The sequence below is a fragment of the Chelon labrosus genome, assembly GCF_963514085.1.
Source record: "Chelon labrosus genome assembly, chromosome: 21".
NCBI classification, from domain to species: domain Eukaryota; kingdom Metazoa; phylum Chordata; class Actinopteri; order Mugiliformes; family Mugilidae; genus Chelon; species Chelon labrosus.
In genome coordinates this window covers 20,532,307-20,545,426 of record NC_140354.1, presented here as the reverse complement: position 1 = coordinate 20,545,426, position 13,120 = coordinate 20,532,307, and the positions used below count along the sequence as shown (strand labels likewise).

Here is a 13,120-nt window from a genome sequence, read left to right as displayed (position 1 = left end):
AGCATGCAGTAGAATACCAGTGTACATGGATCAGGCATAACATTATGACCACCTTCCTAATAATTGTGTAGGTCTCCCTTGTGGTGACGCATCAGAGAATGGACATGGGCCTTCTGAGGGTGTCCTGTGGTGTCTGGCTACAGGATGTTAGTGGGGAGGGGCCTCTGTGGATCATCCCACAGATACTTGATCAGTTTGGGATCTAGTGAATGTGGAGGCCAGGTCAACACCTTGTGCTGTTCTTCATGTTCTTTTTTTTTAAGTTGTTCCTAAAGCGTTTCTGTGTGTGTGTCATTGCTATGGGGTGGGGGTGCCTGGTCTGGTCGAGGTGGGTGCTACATGTCTAAGTAACATCCACACCAATGAATGCCAGGTCCAAAAGTTTCCCAGCAGAACACTGAACCGTCACAAGATGGTCAGTGTTATTCACTTCTCCTGTCAGTGGTCATAATGTTGTGGCTGATCGGTATATACTCAATCAGTGACAGTGAATATTAAGAAAAAACATCTGCAAACAGGTTCAGAAATAATCAGACACACGATAACAGCGACTTCTCCATGAAACTGAGTTTAATAGACTGTTAAAAATAAGGCTATGAATAAACAGGTAAATGTGACCAGTCTCAGGGGTTTTACAGATGGACATACACATACGTACGTACAACACACACTTGGAAAAATCAAACGCACGCACACACATACACACACACACACTGGCGAATGTGTCTTCAAACTCTACGCGCACATACACACGGACATCCACCCCACCCAAAAACGGTGGCAATAAAAACCGAGATTTAGCCGATAGCATAGAGTAGCGGTGCTCTCTTTTTAAAAAAACAAAAAAACAAAAAAACAAATTAACATGCATAGCTTCGTACATGTATGTGGTTTGTTTCTTTCTTTGATCTCGCGGTTCGTGATTACGTCAGTCTATTTTATTCCACGTTGAATCATGTAAACTCATTTTACAACCGTTTTTGTTCACAACAGCGACGTTTGTTTTTCTTCGCTCGCGTTAGAAAGTTACATTCTGAACCGAGAAAGGCTCGATAGCAAAGGAAATAAATACTGGAACGGCAAAAATAACAAGTTTCAAAATGGACGGAAGGGCCTGGTCGTGGCCCAGATCTATAAAAACAAATCTGCTTGATGTTGGTCATGTTACAGTCAAAGAACTCATTACATGATGAAAATGCCCAAAAATAAGAACATAAAAAGGTGCCTTCTAGGCCTTTAAATGCATTTGTAACAACACAACAGGGAATAATTGAAGCAATCAGGACAGACTCTCTTTAGTGCTGTGTGTATGGTGCCACACAAAAATGTTATTTTTAGTTAATTTCCCTTATTCAAGCTCATCCCCCTGAAAATAGACGCCCTCAAGTGTTTCTGTCGTCCTTTGGTTACCTGGACTTTGCTAATAAACAAAAAAATACTTGTACATTTTGTTCCCTTCAAACGAGTAGCACACAGCAGTACGTGGGTTTCTTCCAAACCCCAAGCGACTAACAACTAACATTTTTAAAGTGCCAACGAGCTGTAGCAAACAGGAAGCACTGAGTCGGGGGCAGATTCCCTTCACACATACGGAGGCGAGGGTTTAGCGTTAAAACGGCAGAGCAGGCGACGGATGAGGATACAGGATTTCCTCGTGCAGGCGAGCTAACCTACAGCACAGTTAGCTGGTTCTTCTAACAACAGGAAACCTTAAAAGTGCATTATTCATATAACGAAACATAAGCCTTTGGCTAAACAACCTCTCGAATAATGTTTTGTCCTACAGCCACATTTGAAAATTTTATACGTTTTGACCTAAAGGTATGTGACACCTATCCCTTATTGTGTAGATTTAAAATAAGAAAATGTTAGTGAAAGGTTTACAAATGTAGCCTTGCATGTGGAATATAAAAGAACGACCCGCCTTTTAAAGTCCCCACGAGTTTATAATTTCCTTTTAAAGATTGTTGACTCATGCTGCACTAGGGGGCGTGCTCTAATTTGTATCCAATCAAATATTTCCTTAAATTCTCAAGCCCCTCCCTCTTGATTTTTTCCCCCTTAACCAGTAGCGCTACCGGTGTCGGCTTTCAGCAGTGGGGGCGGAGTTTGCTCAGGCCATTTCGTCCTACAGCTTTTTTTAGCAGCAGAGAAAAATGTGAATTCTGTAATTTAAGCCAGAAAATATATGAATCAGCCTCGTGTATCGCAGGTGACAACAAGCCACATTTAAAATTTCTGACTTGGACGTCACTTATCCCTTATTGTATAGCTAAAAATAACAACAAAAAATATATATATATTAGTGAATGATTTACAAACGTTGCCTTGCATGTGGAATATAAAAGAACGGCCTGCCTTTTAAAGTCCCCACGAGTTTAAACGTTTAAAGATGTCAATGACTCATCTAGCACTGGGGGCGTGTGTTAATTTTGTAGCCAATTAAACGCTTTCTTGAATTCTCAAGCCCCGCCCCTAAAGTTTTTTTTTCTCCTTAACCAGTAGCGCTGCTGCTGGTGTCGGGTTTCAGCTGTGTGGGCGGAGTTAGCTCAGGCCGTTTCGTCTTACAGCTTTTTTGTCAAATAACAGCTAATTTTATAGTGTGAATTCTGTAATAAAAGCCAAAAAATACATAAATCAGCCTCGTATTGCAGGTGACAAGAAGCCACATTTAAAATTTCTGACTTGGACGTATGTGGCACTTATCACTTATTGTAAATAAAAATAACACAGGAAGAAAATTCAGCATGTGGAATATAAAAGAACGGCCTGCCTTTTAAAGTCCCCGTGATGACTCATGCTGCACTAAGGGGCGTGTACTAATTTTGGATCCAATCAAATATTTTCTAAATAATTCTTAAGCCCCTCCCTCTTGAATTCTTTTTTTTTCTCTTTAACCAGTAGCGCTGCTGGTGTCGGGTATCAGCTGTGTGGGTGGGGTTTGCTCAGGCTGTTGGGAGTTGACCAATCAGAGCAGACTGGGCTTTTTAGGGGAGGAAGGGGGAGGGGTGGCATTTCTACCTCTAGTCGTTTCATGGAGACTTTAAAGAAAGCAAAGACCCTGCAAGAAAAAAAACAAAAAAAAACCTTTTATCATTCATATCTAAACCCGACAAACAACAACAACAAACAATTACCTGATCAAACTGCCCGTACGTGATCATGTGCTAACCTTTTTCCTGTGTGCACCAGCTTCTCCAACATGCAGCCCATCAGAGCCTGGACGTTTTCTTTAAGTTAACATAACCGCCATCTTTCAAATCCATAAAGAATAAAATGTACAAAACATGGACTAAAAATAATTAGTTGCTTATTTTTTTTTTTTGTTCGTTTTCTTTTCTTTACAAAGGAGTCGGCTACTCAGGCATTAAGAACAATCAGTAATATGAAATTAAAAACTTCGAGGAGGAGGGCATGCGGGGGGGTCGGCGGTCGCCCCTGACACAACAGTCCCCGTGACGTCTTTCAGTCGTGAGAGGTCATGACCTGCCAGACGATGAGGTGGCTCCGCTCGGCCTTGGTGGGCGCCGACTGCTGGCTGGCCGTCGACTCGGATAAGCCGTCCAGCTCGCCGACTTCATCGCCTGGCGAGGAAGAGGATGAGTCAAGTAAACGGCAAACCAAGAGGAGGCGTGTTTCTTTGATCTTGCAGCGTGGTGTACCCACCCATTCTGAAGTCAATGTAGCCTTCTCCCCCACTCATGACCAGGAACGTTTTGGGCTCGGAGGTTGTCGTGTCGGAGGATTCGGATGGAGGGTCGTCAGAGCCTGAATCTGCACTACCTGGGGGAGGCATCACCTGCCCTGTGACAGAAGGAAAAATGACAGTCAACAAACATTTTAGCTTACAGTGAAGACGTTCAACTTGAATTTTGTAAACTAAAATCGCTCTGATTACTTGTACATCTATTCGATTGAGTGCCAAGGCATTTCGGTCAAGACCAGTTAAATCAAAGAAACTCATTTGCATTTGAAGTGAATTATTTCCATGCCATGCATCAGCTGAACTATTAGCTTAAATGCTGGCTGGCTTATAGATTGACTCTGAGGCCTGGCTCAAACCAATGTCACGCACAATTTTGGTCAGTGCCCATTTTGAAATTGAAAATGATCCAAGGTCCCACATAGTGAACACACAGTGAGTCCTGGATCACATTAAAGACCACCCACTCAACTCAAAGGGTGATCCGTGGAAGAAGAGTCTAACTCTTACCTGGCACGGTCACGAAAAACTTGACGGCGTCTCGGTGTCCGTGGAAACACAGCTGGGCGTGGGCCATGGAGCAGTACGGCACGAAGCTGCCCGGAACGGCACAGTCTGAGCCGTCATCACCGGAGACCCGTACCGCATGGCCGGGCCGATTTGGCACTATTCCTGTTGTCTTGTTAGCTAAAGAACAAGAGAAATAAATTTAAATAAAAACAAAACCGAATGCTTATTTTGTAAGTGAGGACAGGGACTTGATAAAGAAAGAAGGCTAGGTCATGAGTGAGGCAATGAACTCCAAGACAACAAGTTGCCGGTACAGAATCTCCATCCAGTGGACAAAGTTGCGTTACGAACAGAGGTGGCCTGAAAGTTCAGTCTCTCAGATACATGACCAGCTGGCTCATACGTTATATACCTACATGAAAGTAAATAACTCTTCATTCAAAAAAGAGAAACCAGAAGAGTTACTATTAGCTATGAGGCTAGGAAGCTAGGAAGAGGTGCCAACTATCGTACACAACAGGGATGGATACTCCCAAATCACGCCGGCATCCTGCTTAAGTCCAACAAGTGCCAACGGTGGAGAAGATACTGCAAAAACTAGGGACACAGAAGCTCACCAGTGTGTCTGGGAAGGTTCTCAATCATCCAGACCATGGTACGTCCAAACAAAGTTGGGGTGTTGTCCAGCAACACCTACAGATGTTCCTATTTAAGCCCCAACTCCCCACCAGTCATTTTGCACTGAAGGAACTACATAGATGAAACGTCTTCAAGAAAGTCTACAAGTTCATCGACAGCCCAACACTGGCCGACTGTAAGCTTGGTGTGTCAAAGCCTTACGGACCTAAAGTTTTCATCAAAAAAAAACATACAATATCTAAAATTCTTCAATAATCCAAAGGCGGTATGTGTCCCCAGAGTAAGGAAGTGATGAAATTCAATCGCCCAAACTTTTCTGATTACCACCTAGCTATTGGAGAACCTTCGCTACGTCCCTCTGCACCCCCAGTGGCCTTGCCAAGGTGGTTTAGGTGTCTTTTAGGTTTATGTTGCAGCCCTCCTAACACCATAAGAAACCAAAAGCTAACATTCAGGTCTACATCTGGGTTTTACCTTCAGACAGCGGGATGGAGATGATGACGCCGTTTCCTGTTCCCACCCAGAGTCGGCTGCAGGATATAACGAGAGCTGTGATTCTCACAAATGAGAAGCCCAGTTTACCTGTACCTGCAACGCACAGAAACAGACGTTTAGCTGAGTAGCAAGACCTAGAAAATGTATATACTGTATGCTACATCAGCTTTAAATCGTTAACATTAGCCAGTGATCGATTCCCATAAAAGAGTAAAGACAACACTGGTAGTTTGTTCAAATAGGAGCCAGAAGACAAAAGTATTCCTGGAAGACGGAGAACAGTTTGAGTATACCCAGCATCTTGCTGACGTAGGGCTCGATGTCCACGTCCTGGAGGTGTTGATAGGTGTGGGCGTGAAACAAGCGAAGGGTTGAATCCAGTCGGATGGACACCCAGATCCCGTCTCCGACCCAGGCCAGCTGCCGCACCTGACTCTCCTTACGAGGATGAGCATCGAACGACTTCTGCTCAGTCGGGACAGATTGCAAACGATGGGAAGTGAGGAATATTGTAGGACCTCAGACTTTGGTATATTAGTTTGTGGCTGACGTTGTACCTCTATCCTCATGGCCTTGGGCTGGATGACGTAGATCTTGTTCCTGTAGCCGCACCAGACCTTGTCGTGGACCACTGTCATACAGCGGATGGAGTGGTGGGGCCGGCCCAGATCCAACAGGTGGTAGTTGGTTAGATCCCACTGACCATCTGTTTGGTGGAAACAAACATTTAGGCATCAAACTATTTTCCACAACCCCCATTTTCACTTATAACACAGCAGGTCTAAAACATCAAATGAAAGCGCAGACTTACCGATGCCTCTGTGGAAAATAGCTAACGTCCCATCAGCCAGTGCTACCAAGACTCTTCCTTTGACGTGCCTAAAAACAAAAAAAAGCCATGAAGACACTTTTAATACATCTTTTTTTTCTCATGCAGGTATAAATATAAGTCCGGTGATTCCTTGAGACTCACACTATGCCGAGGATGGAGTCTTTGAGCTTGATGGCGTGGAGACACTTCCTCCATCGAGCCACAGACGAGTGGACATAGAGACTTGGAAACGAAAAGAAAGACGAGTGAAATACTGTCTGGCTTTCATCTATTTATATATTTATAGCTCCCTCTAGTGGCTGTTGACTCACCATCCGTTCTGAGCCCCCAGCCACATTGTCGGCAGAGCGCTGCTCATCCTTAGGACTTCACCCTCCGATGGGTCCAAGTCTTCAGGCAGGGGAGTAGCACCGTCCTGCCCGGAGCCCCTTTAGTCAAGAGAAGATTCATATTTGCTGTGGGTGATTACCTTTTTTCTAAAACCCTTACTGACACTTTCAACAGTTTTAGAAGCAGCTTGCTCTCACCTCTGTGATTCAGCCGGAGACGAGTCGGTGGGTCCGACTCCCAGCGGGTCGGTGAACACGTGCTCCGTGTAGATTCCCGGCTGGTTTTGATCTGCTCCCTGATCCTCTTCCTCGCCTTCTTCGCCCACACCGGCGTTGGCCTCCGTCGCTTCCGTCGCCTCTTCCGCCGTGGGAACCCCGTCTTCTGCCGGACTGTTCTCTCTGGACAGCTCGACTGTTGGACATGTGCATCACAGGTTTTTAAGGGTTAAAAAAAAGGCACTTCATGACTTGGTGAGTCAGTCAAATCAGGGATCTACCTGAGCCTGAGGCGCCGCTATACTCAGCTGGCTGGTCATTGCCGCCTGAGCTGGCCGTCTGGGGAACGGCGGTGGCGCCCTCTGCCGCCATTGCCCCATCGCTGCCTGTTGAGCCCACGCTGGCCACGCTGCCAGCCAAAGACACCCCATCGCCTTGGTTAGCATCCTGGTCTTGGCGTACCTCCTCGCCCGCTGGATAGTCCGATTCCAACACACCTGGAGAAGCGACGCCAACAGTTAAACAATGCAGCATAAAAGGAAGTAACTCAACAATGCGAGGACTCTGACCTACCTGGCACACTGGCAATGCAGACAACGTGAGAGTTGCAGGCGTAGAAGCTGTCAAGAAGGTCCGAGGGCTGAGTGGCGTCCACCACCACGACTTTAGTGGAGGAGTGGGTGCTCGTGCAGACCCACACCCTGCTGGAAAACTCGTCCTGGAGGATCAGCTCCTTCTCCTTGTCCCCTTTCTCTTGATCCTTAAAGCGAAAACACAAAGACAGTCAAACATCATGTCAAACTCTTTGTTGTTGAAATGGTAATCTTTCCTGTGGATTTCTTTTTCACGTGGAGCAACTTTTCTTGGATTTTATTCTTTCCAACCGCCAGAGACGTTATCGTCACAGAACCCAAGTTACATTCGTAACCCTTGTTTTTCCAGCATATGTCCACCATACTACTATTTGATTAGTAGTGGATAATTAGGGCAGTCATTTATTTTTATTATGGAGCATCGGAAGCTTTTTTTGAATCAACAAAGATAGTGTATTCATAGAACCCAAGTTACATTCGTAACCCTTGTTTTTCCAGCATATGTTTGCCATTGTTCCAATTTTCTAATTCACATAAGGGGCTCCAGTCTTCAGCTCTTGCAAACAGTCACTGTTGATTCACATAAAATGCACCACTACCAGATACCAGATTCAGAACTGCGGTATCCTGCAAATTATAGAAAGACAAACAATGTCTTTTTTTATTCCGGAGCTTCAGAAGCTTTATTCTTAGTGACAGCCAGAGACGGTGAATTCATTGAACCCAAGTTCCATTTATAACCCTTGTTTCACCAGCATAAAAAAAGCAGTGGGCCAGCACGTATAAATATCGACAGACACCAGATTTAAAATTCTGGTATACTATGGTAATTTGGATAGGCTTTCTTGGGTTCATTCTTCCTGACCGCCTGGGAAGATGTATTCATAGAACCCAAGTTACATTCGTAACCCTTGTTTTTTTGTTTTAGATCTACAATACACTAGCAAATAGCAGTTGCTGGTTCTGTATCACAACCAGTAAGATACTGGCGTAAATTAGCTTAATTGTCTTGATTCATAAAACCTTAAGTTAAATTAGTGGATGTAAAATGCTTCGCTAAATTACTCACCTTGCTGTCTTGCTCCAGCTGGTCCAGGCTACTCTGAGAACCCTTCGTCCCCTGCTTAGAAAGATCTGATGAGGGAACCGTCCTCCCCCCCGACAGGTTGACGCCTGCAGCGCACCACAGCTGGAGAACGGAGAGAGAGCGTCTTTAGAAATTGAAGAACAAATGCACAAACGCTGCCCTGCTCGTATTTAGGCGCCGTCTACTCGTTCACTTACGCACCTTCATGGAAGCATCCTTCTGGTCCAGAGGTCTCAAGTAAACCGGAACTGGTAGGTTCATTTTGTTTTCTGTCTGTCCGCCATTTGCCACCTGTGAGGGTATGACCAGTCAGTCGGGTCGTTTTTGTGTTGTATTCCAAAATTTAAACGGTATTCAGTACTTTGCAGATCTCATCTCAAAAGGTTGTCAATTTAAATAAATGGCTTTATCTGTGGAGTGCAGTAAAATTTACATCTAAGCCTCAAAATCTCTTTTTTTTTTGCTTATTTTGACTATAAAACGGTCAGATAATGTCCTGTCAGTAAGTGCTTTTGCCCATTTTTCCAGAATATCTGGAATGTTTACAATATTACTGCATGTTATGTTCATTACTGTAACCCAAAGTGTGCAGACCTGCCGCCGGCGACCCATTACCTTGACTCCTGTCCAGACTCTCATGTCCTACCTTGTATTTGCTAGGCAGACTCCAGCCATGCGCGGTGACTCGTCCATCCTCCTTCTGCATGTGGGCCTTCACCTGCCTGTACTGGGCTCTCTTCTGCTCTTTACGTGACGGCGAACTGCACTGCTCCGCGCTGCAAGAAGAGCAAAGAGATGTCGAGATTGTTCGGATTTGGACGAAACGCGCAAAACAGAGTCTGGTTTACTCACTCTTCATTGAGGAAGTCGAAAGTCTTGGACTTCTCCGTGGGGAACTGGGAGAAGGTGCTGCTCCTCTTCACCATGCCGGCGGGTGCGTTGTATTTCAGGTTGGGCTGCAAGTCCATCCCCTTCTTTATGGGGGGCGTGCTGGTGGAGGAGGAGCTAAACAGTCTGCTGAAGCTGCAGGTGGTGAAGTTACAGAAAGCAACAGAGCCGACAGGAGTGCAGGGGGGAAAAAAGCAAGGGAGGGGGGGTGTCAACCGAGGATCACCAACATTTACTGTACAGTGACATAAAGCATGCTGGGAGTTGAAGTAACACAGAAAACACTTTAAGATAAACACGGCATCTTCCTAAAGTGCTGCAGGATGATTTGATTCATGTCTACAGTCCCCTACAGCCAGAGAAGACAGATGGTTTGAAAGAGCAGTAAAAAAGTCTAGACATTATTGGGTCAATAGAGTACCATTCACTGGAGAAAGGACACTACGATCACTATGTTTCCTCCAATCATAGGTGAGTAGCCGATCGTTAGCAGACCCTAGTCATGTGAGTTGCAGGTGGACAACATCCCCAGATGTTCTCATTTAAACCCAAATCTCCCACCAGTCTTTTAGAACTGAAGTCTTGGATGAAACGTCTCCAAGAAACTCTACAAGTCCAGTTGCACTCGTTTCAGTTTGTTTCCTGGAAATTGTCTGTTTTATCTAATATATCTAATAATGTCTATTTAACAGTCAAACACAAAAACCTGACAAACTGAACTGTTTGTATCACAAGTCTTGTCCAACTCAACTGAAGGCAAGCAGCACCACCCAGTGGACGGAAGAAGCAACTGATCATCCATGTAGTAACATAATACTGCCATACAATGGAGTACCATTTATTTATTAAATGCATAGTACTGTATGATATCCACCAAACAGGGCTTTATATACACTGCCTCACCACCTGGATTTAACTGAACAAGTAGGTAGGAGCCTCCTATTGGATAACTACTGCATGGGTGATTATCTTTCAGCTGGCAACAACTGATGCAATGAGTAGCTTCTCATTTCTTCAACAACCATGTCTAAAGACACATCCTGTGGTCGTGGAAAAGAAGTTAGTCTGTTTGAGAAGAGTCAAATCATTGGCATGCATCAAGCAGAGAAAACATCTAAGGAGATTGAAGAAACTACTAAAACTGGGTTAAGAACTGTCCAACGCATTATTAAAAACTGGAAGGATAGTGGAGAACCATCAGGGTAAGAAGAGAGGCAGATGAAGTGATGCACCCATCATGCCTAGTGTCTACTGTACAAGCCTGTGGGGGCAGTGCTATGATCTGGGGTTGCTGCAGTTGCTCAGGTCTAGGTTCAGCAACATTACGTGTCCAAAGAATGAGGTCAGCTGACTACCTGAATATACTGAATGTTATTCCATCAATGGATTTTTTCTTCCCTGATGTTCACGGGCATATTCCAAGATGACAATGTCAGGATTCATGGGGCTCAGATTGTGAAAGAGTGGTTCAGGGAGCATGAGACATCACTTTCACACATGGATTGGCCACCACAGAGTCCAGACCTTAACCCCATTGAGAATCTTTGGGATGTGCTGGAGAAGGCTTTGTGCAGTGGTCAGACTCTCCCATCATCAATACAAGATCTTGGTGGAAAATGACTTCGGCAACATGTACATGCATTTGTACATGTAGTCTCCCTTCAGCTCCCTATGAGCAGACAGAGTAGGAAAACACCAAGAGGTACACAGCAGGCGGGAGACAGGAAACCCAGGGGGGACAAGGAGAGTCACGTCTGAGTGGTGGTTCATGATAACAACGACACGGAGAGCAAAGATTACGGATAAAGAAAACATCGAAGTCGGATCCTTTTGGAGTGAAGGAGCAGTTTAGTGTCAAGTAAAGGGCGAGGGGGGAGGGGAGTCTATCGAATCATCTTTACCTAATGCTGCCAAATCAACGGCCGGAAGAGATAAGAAAAAGAACGGTCAACTTGGGATTTAAAGCTAAAGCCAGAGACAAAAGAAATAAGTAAATATGAGAGGACTCACAACTGCCAGATGCTGGATTTCTTTTTTTCCGTGAGCGCTGGATTTTCCCTCGAGGCTCTGAAGAAGAACAAGAGGAGGACAAGGTGAAGCCATGTTCAGCTATAGGTTACAAACTAAAGGAATCTCCTCTTTACCTGATCATCTCTGTCCACCGTACGGCCTCCTGCAGCTCCATCAGTCGCTCTTTGTACTGGTTCCTCTCCATCAGCACTCGGGCCATCTCCACTCGGGTGAAGCGCTTCCTCTGAGCCGTCGGTACATCACTCTGTAGCAATGGAAACGCACACTTATTACTTGAAGAGCAGGCTTCTTTACAGCAAATGCAAACTAAAGCACATGAAAAAGTGCAGACTTACATCTTCTTCATCTTTAGTTTTATGTCTCACTTCCTCCATCTCTAGTCGGACTCTGGAAAATATTATGTTTACCATTTAAAGATATAGAGGAAGAATTTTGTTGCTATTTTGCAGCTCACGGGCCCTGATGTAAAAGCTCTTACTTCTTGAGTTCCTCCTCCAGCTCTTTGTTCTTGTCCTCCAGCTTGGTTCTGGCCTGGACCAGAGCCTCCAGCTCTCCCTGCAACATCTCCTTCTCACAGGTCAGCTCATCCACCCTCAATATCAAGTCTTTATTCACCACGTTCAAGGCGTTCCTGGAAGCAAAAGGCCGAAACGCAGGATTAAAAGGGAGATCAGACGCGCACTTCCACAAGTTGATATGTTTCTTTCATGGCTTGGGGGAAGCTCAGTTACGTGTTTTGGCTAAAATCAATCATTCTGCATATTGGTAGAGTACATTAGTCCATCTATTTGTATCGGAATTGAACCCAGAACAGCTGGAAACCTCTGAAGACGTTCAGCAAATAATTTCTGAACGAGACGTTTCTGAATGTTTGGTGAACTTGATGCTACTTTGAGTCGCTGATCGCTAGCCTGCCAAGTAGCGACCGGCTAGCGGCGAAATGAACGTGAGGTTTACTTTAGTTTACCGACAGCTACGGTACATGTCTCATTATTCATATTAATGCTCCTCCAATCTTAATTTTGGACCTCAGCATTTATCCTTCCCATGCATATAGTGTATATTTTCATCTATTTCTTGTAGATATGTAAGTATGCAAATCTTTAAAAAAAAAAAAGCAAAATATATTTCATTATTATTATTTTTTATATTTAATTTAATTCAATTTTAAAATAAAACAATTAAAAATTAATAATTCAATTATTTTTTATTTAACAAAAAAAATATTTTTATTTTAGGTTAAAAAAATAGGTTGCAAATAATTTAAAATTTTATTTAATAGAAAAATAAAATTATTTTTTAACCTATTTTTCTCTTTACTAGCAGTTTTAAGAAAAAAATGTATGTGCAACTGAGCTACCATGACCAGGCAATGTCCCTTGTGGATCAGTAAAGTCTAAATCTATTTAGATTATCCAGTAAAAAATGCGCCACTGGGATTAAATTTATGAGCAAACGCCAAAGAAGTGTCGGATATGTACTCACTTTGTCTCAAGCAGTTGTGAATTCTCCTGAATTAGATTTTCTACTTCGCGGCCCATGCCTGAAAGGTATTGAAAGACAACATTAGAATTGTTATTTTATTCCCATTAAAAACACAACAAACTGAAGATGTCACTACTTTAACACTACACATATAGATTAATTATTACTACTAAATCTAACAAGGCAAAAAAAAGACACAAGTGAAATATCCCCTAGTGAGATATTTGTTACTGGAGGTTTCACGGCACAAGAAAGCACGACACACAAACACACACACAGTCCACAGCACATGACCGACGGGAAAAGAATGGG

At 43.9% G+C, this 13,120-nt stretch overlaps 1 protein-coding gene across 1 annotated transcript in view; it reads right to left on the bottom strand.

Moving 5' to 3' along the window:
• Positions 1-469: 469 nt before the first annotated feature.
• Positions 470-13,120, bottom strand: part of spag9a (sperm associated antigen 9a) — a 28,482-nt gene continuing 15,831 nt past the window's right edge. Inside the window, exons 9-29 of the mRNA XM_084571384.1 lie at positions 12,809-12,866; positions 11,802-11,954; positions 11,659-11,710; positions 11,437-11,567; positions 11,303-11,359; positions 9,257-9,427; positions 9,051-9,180; positions 8,606-8,695; positions 8,387-8,506; positions 7,298-7,484; positions 7,006-7,221; positions 6,707-6,920; positions 6,491-6,607; positions 6,321-6,401; positions 6,159-6,226; positions 5,905-6,053; positions 5,641-5,812; positions 5,327-5,440; positions 4,214-4,390; positions 3,667-3,804; positions 470-3,584 (exon numbers count right to left, since the gene is read on the bottom strand). Of these exons, the coding sequence (XP_084427510.1) occupies positions 3,466-3,584; positions 3,667-3,804; positions 4,214-4,390; positions 5,327-5,440; positions 5,641-5,812; positions 5,905-6,053; positions 6,159-6,226; positions 6,321-6,401; positions 6,491-6,607; positions 6,707-6,920; positions 7,006-7,221; positions 7,298-7,484; positions 8,387-8,506; positions 8,606-8,695; positions 9,051-9,180; positions 9,257-9,427; positions 11,303-11,359; positions 11,437-11,567; positions 11,659-11,710; positions 11,802-11,954; positions 12,809-12,866 (2,714 nt within the window). The 3' untranslated portion in view covers positions 470-3,465. The remainder of the gene's footprint in view (positions 3,585-3,666; positions 3,805-4,213; positions 4,391-5,326; positions 5,441-5,640; positions 5,813-5,904; positions 6,054-6,158; positions 6,227-6,320; positions 6,402-6,490; positions 6,608-6,706; positions 6,921-7,005; positions 7,222-7,297; positions 7,485-8,386; positions 8,507-8,605; positions 8,696-9,050; positions 9,181-9,256; positions 9,428-11,302; positions 11,360-11,436; positions 11,568-11,658; positions 11,711-11,801; positions 11,955-12,808; positions 12,867-13,120) is intronic.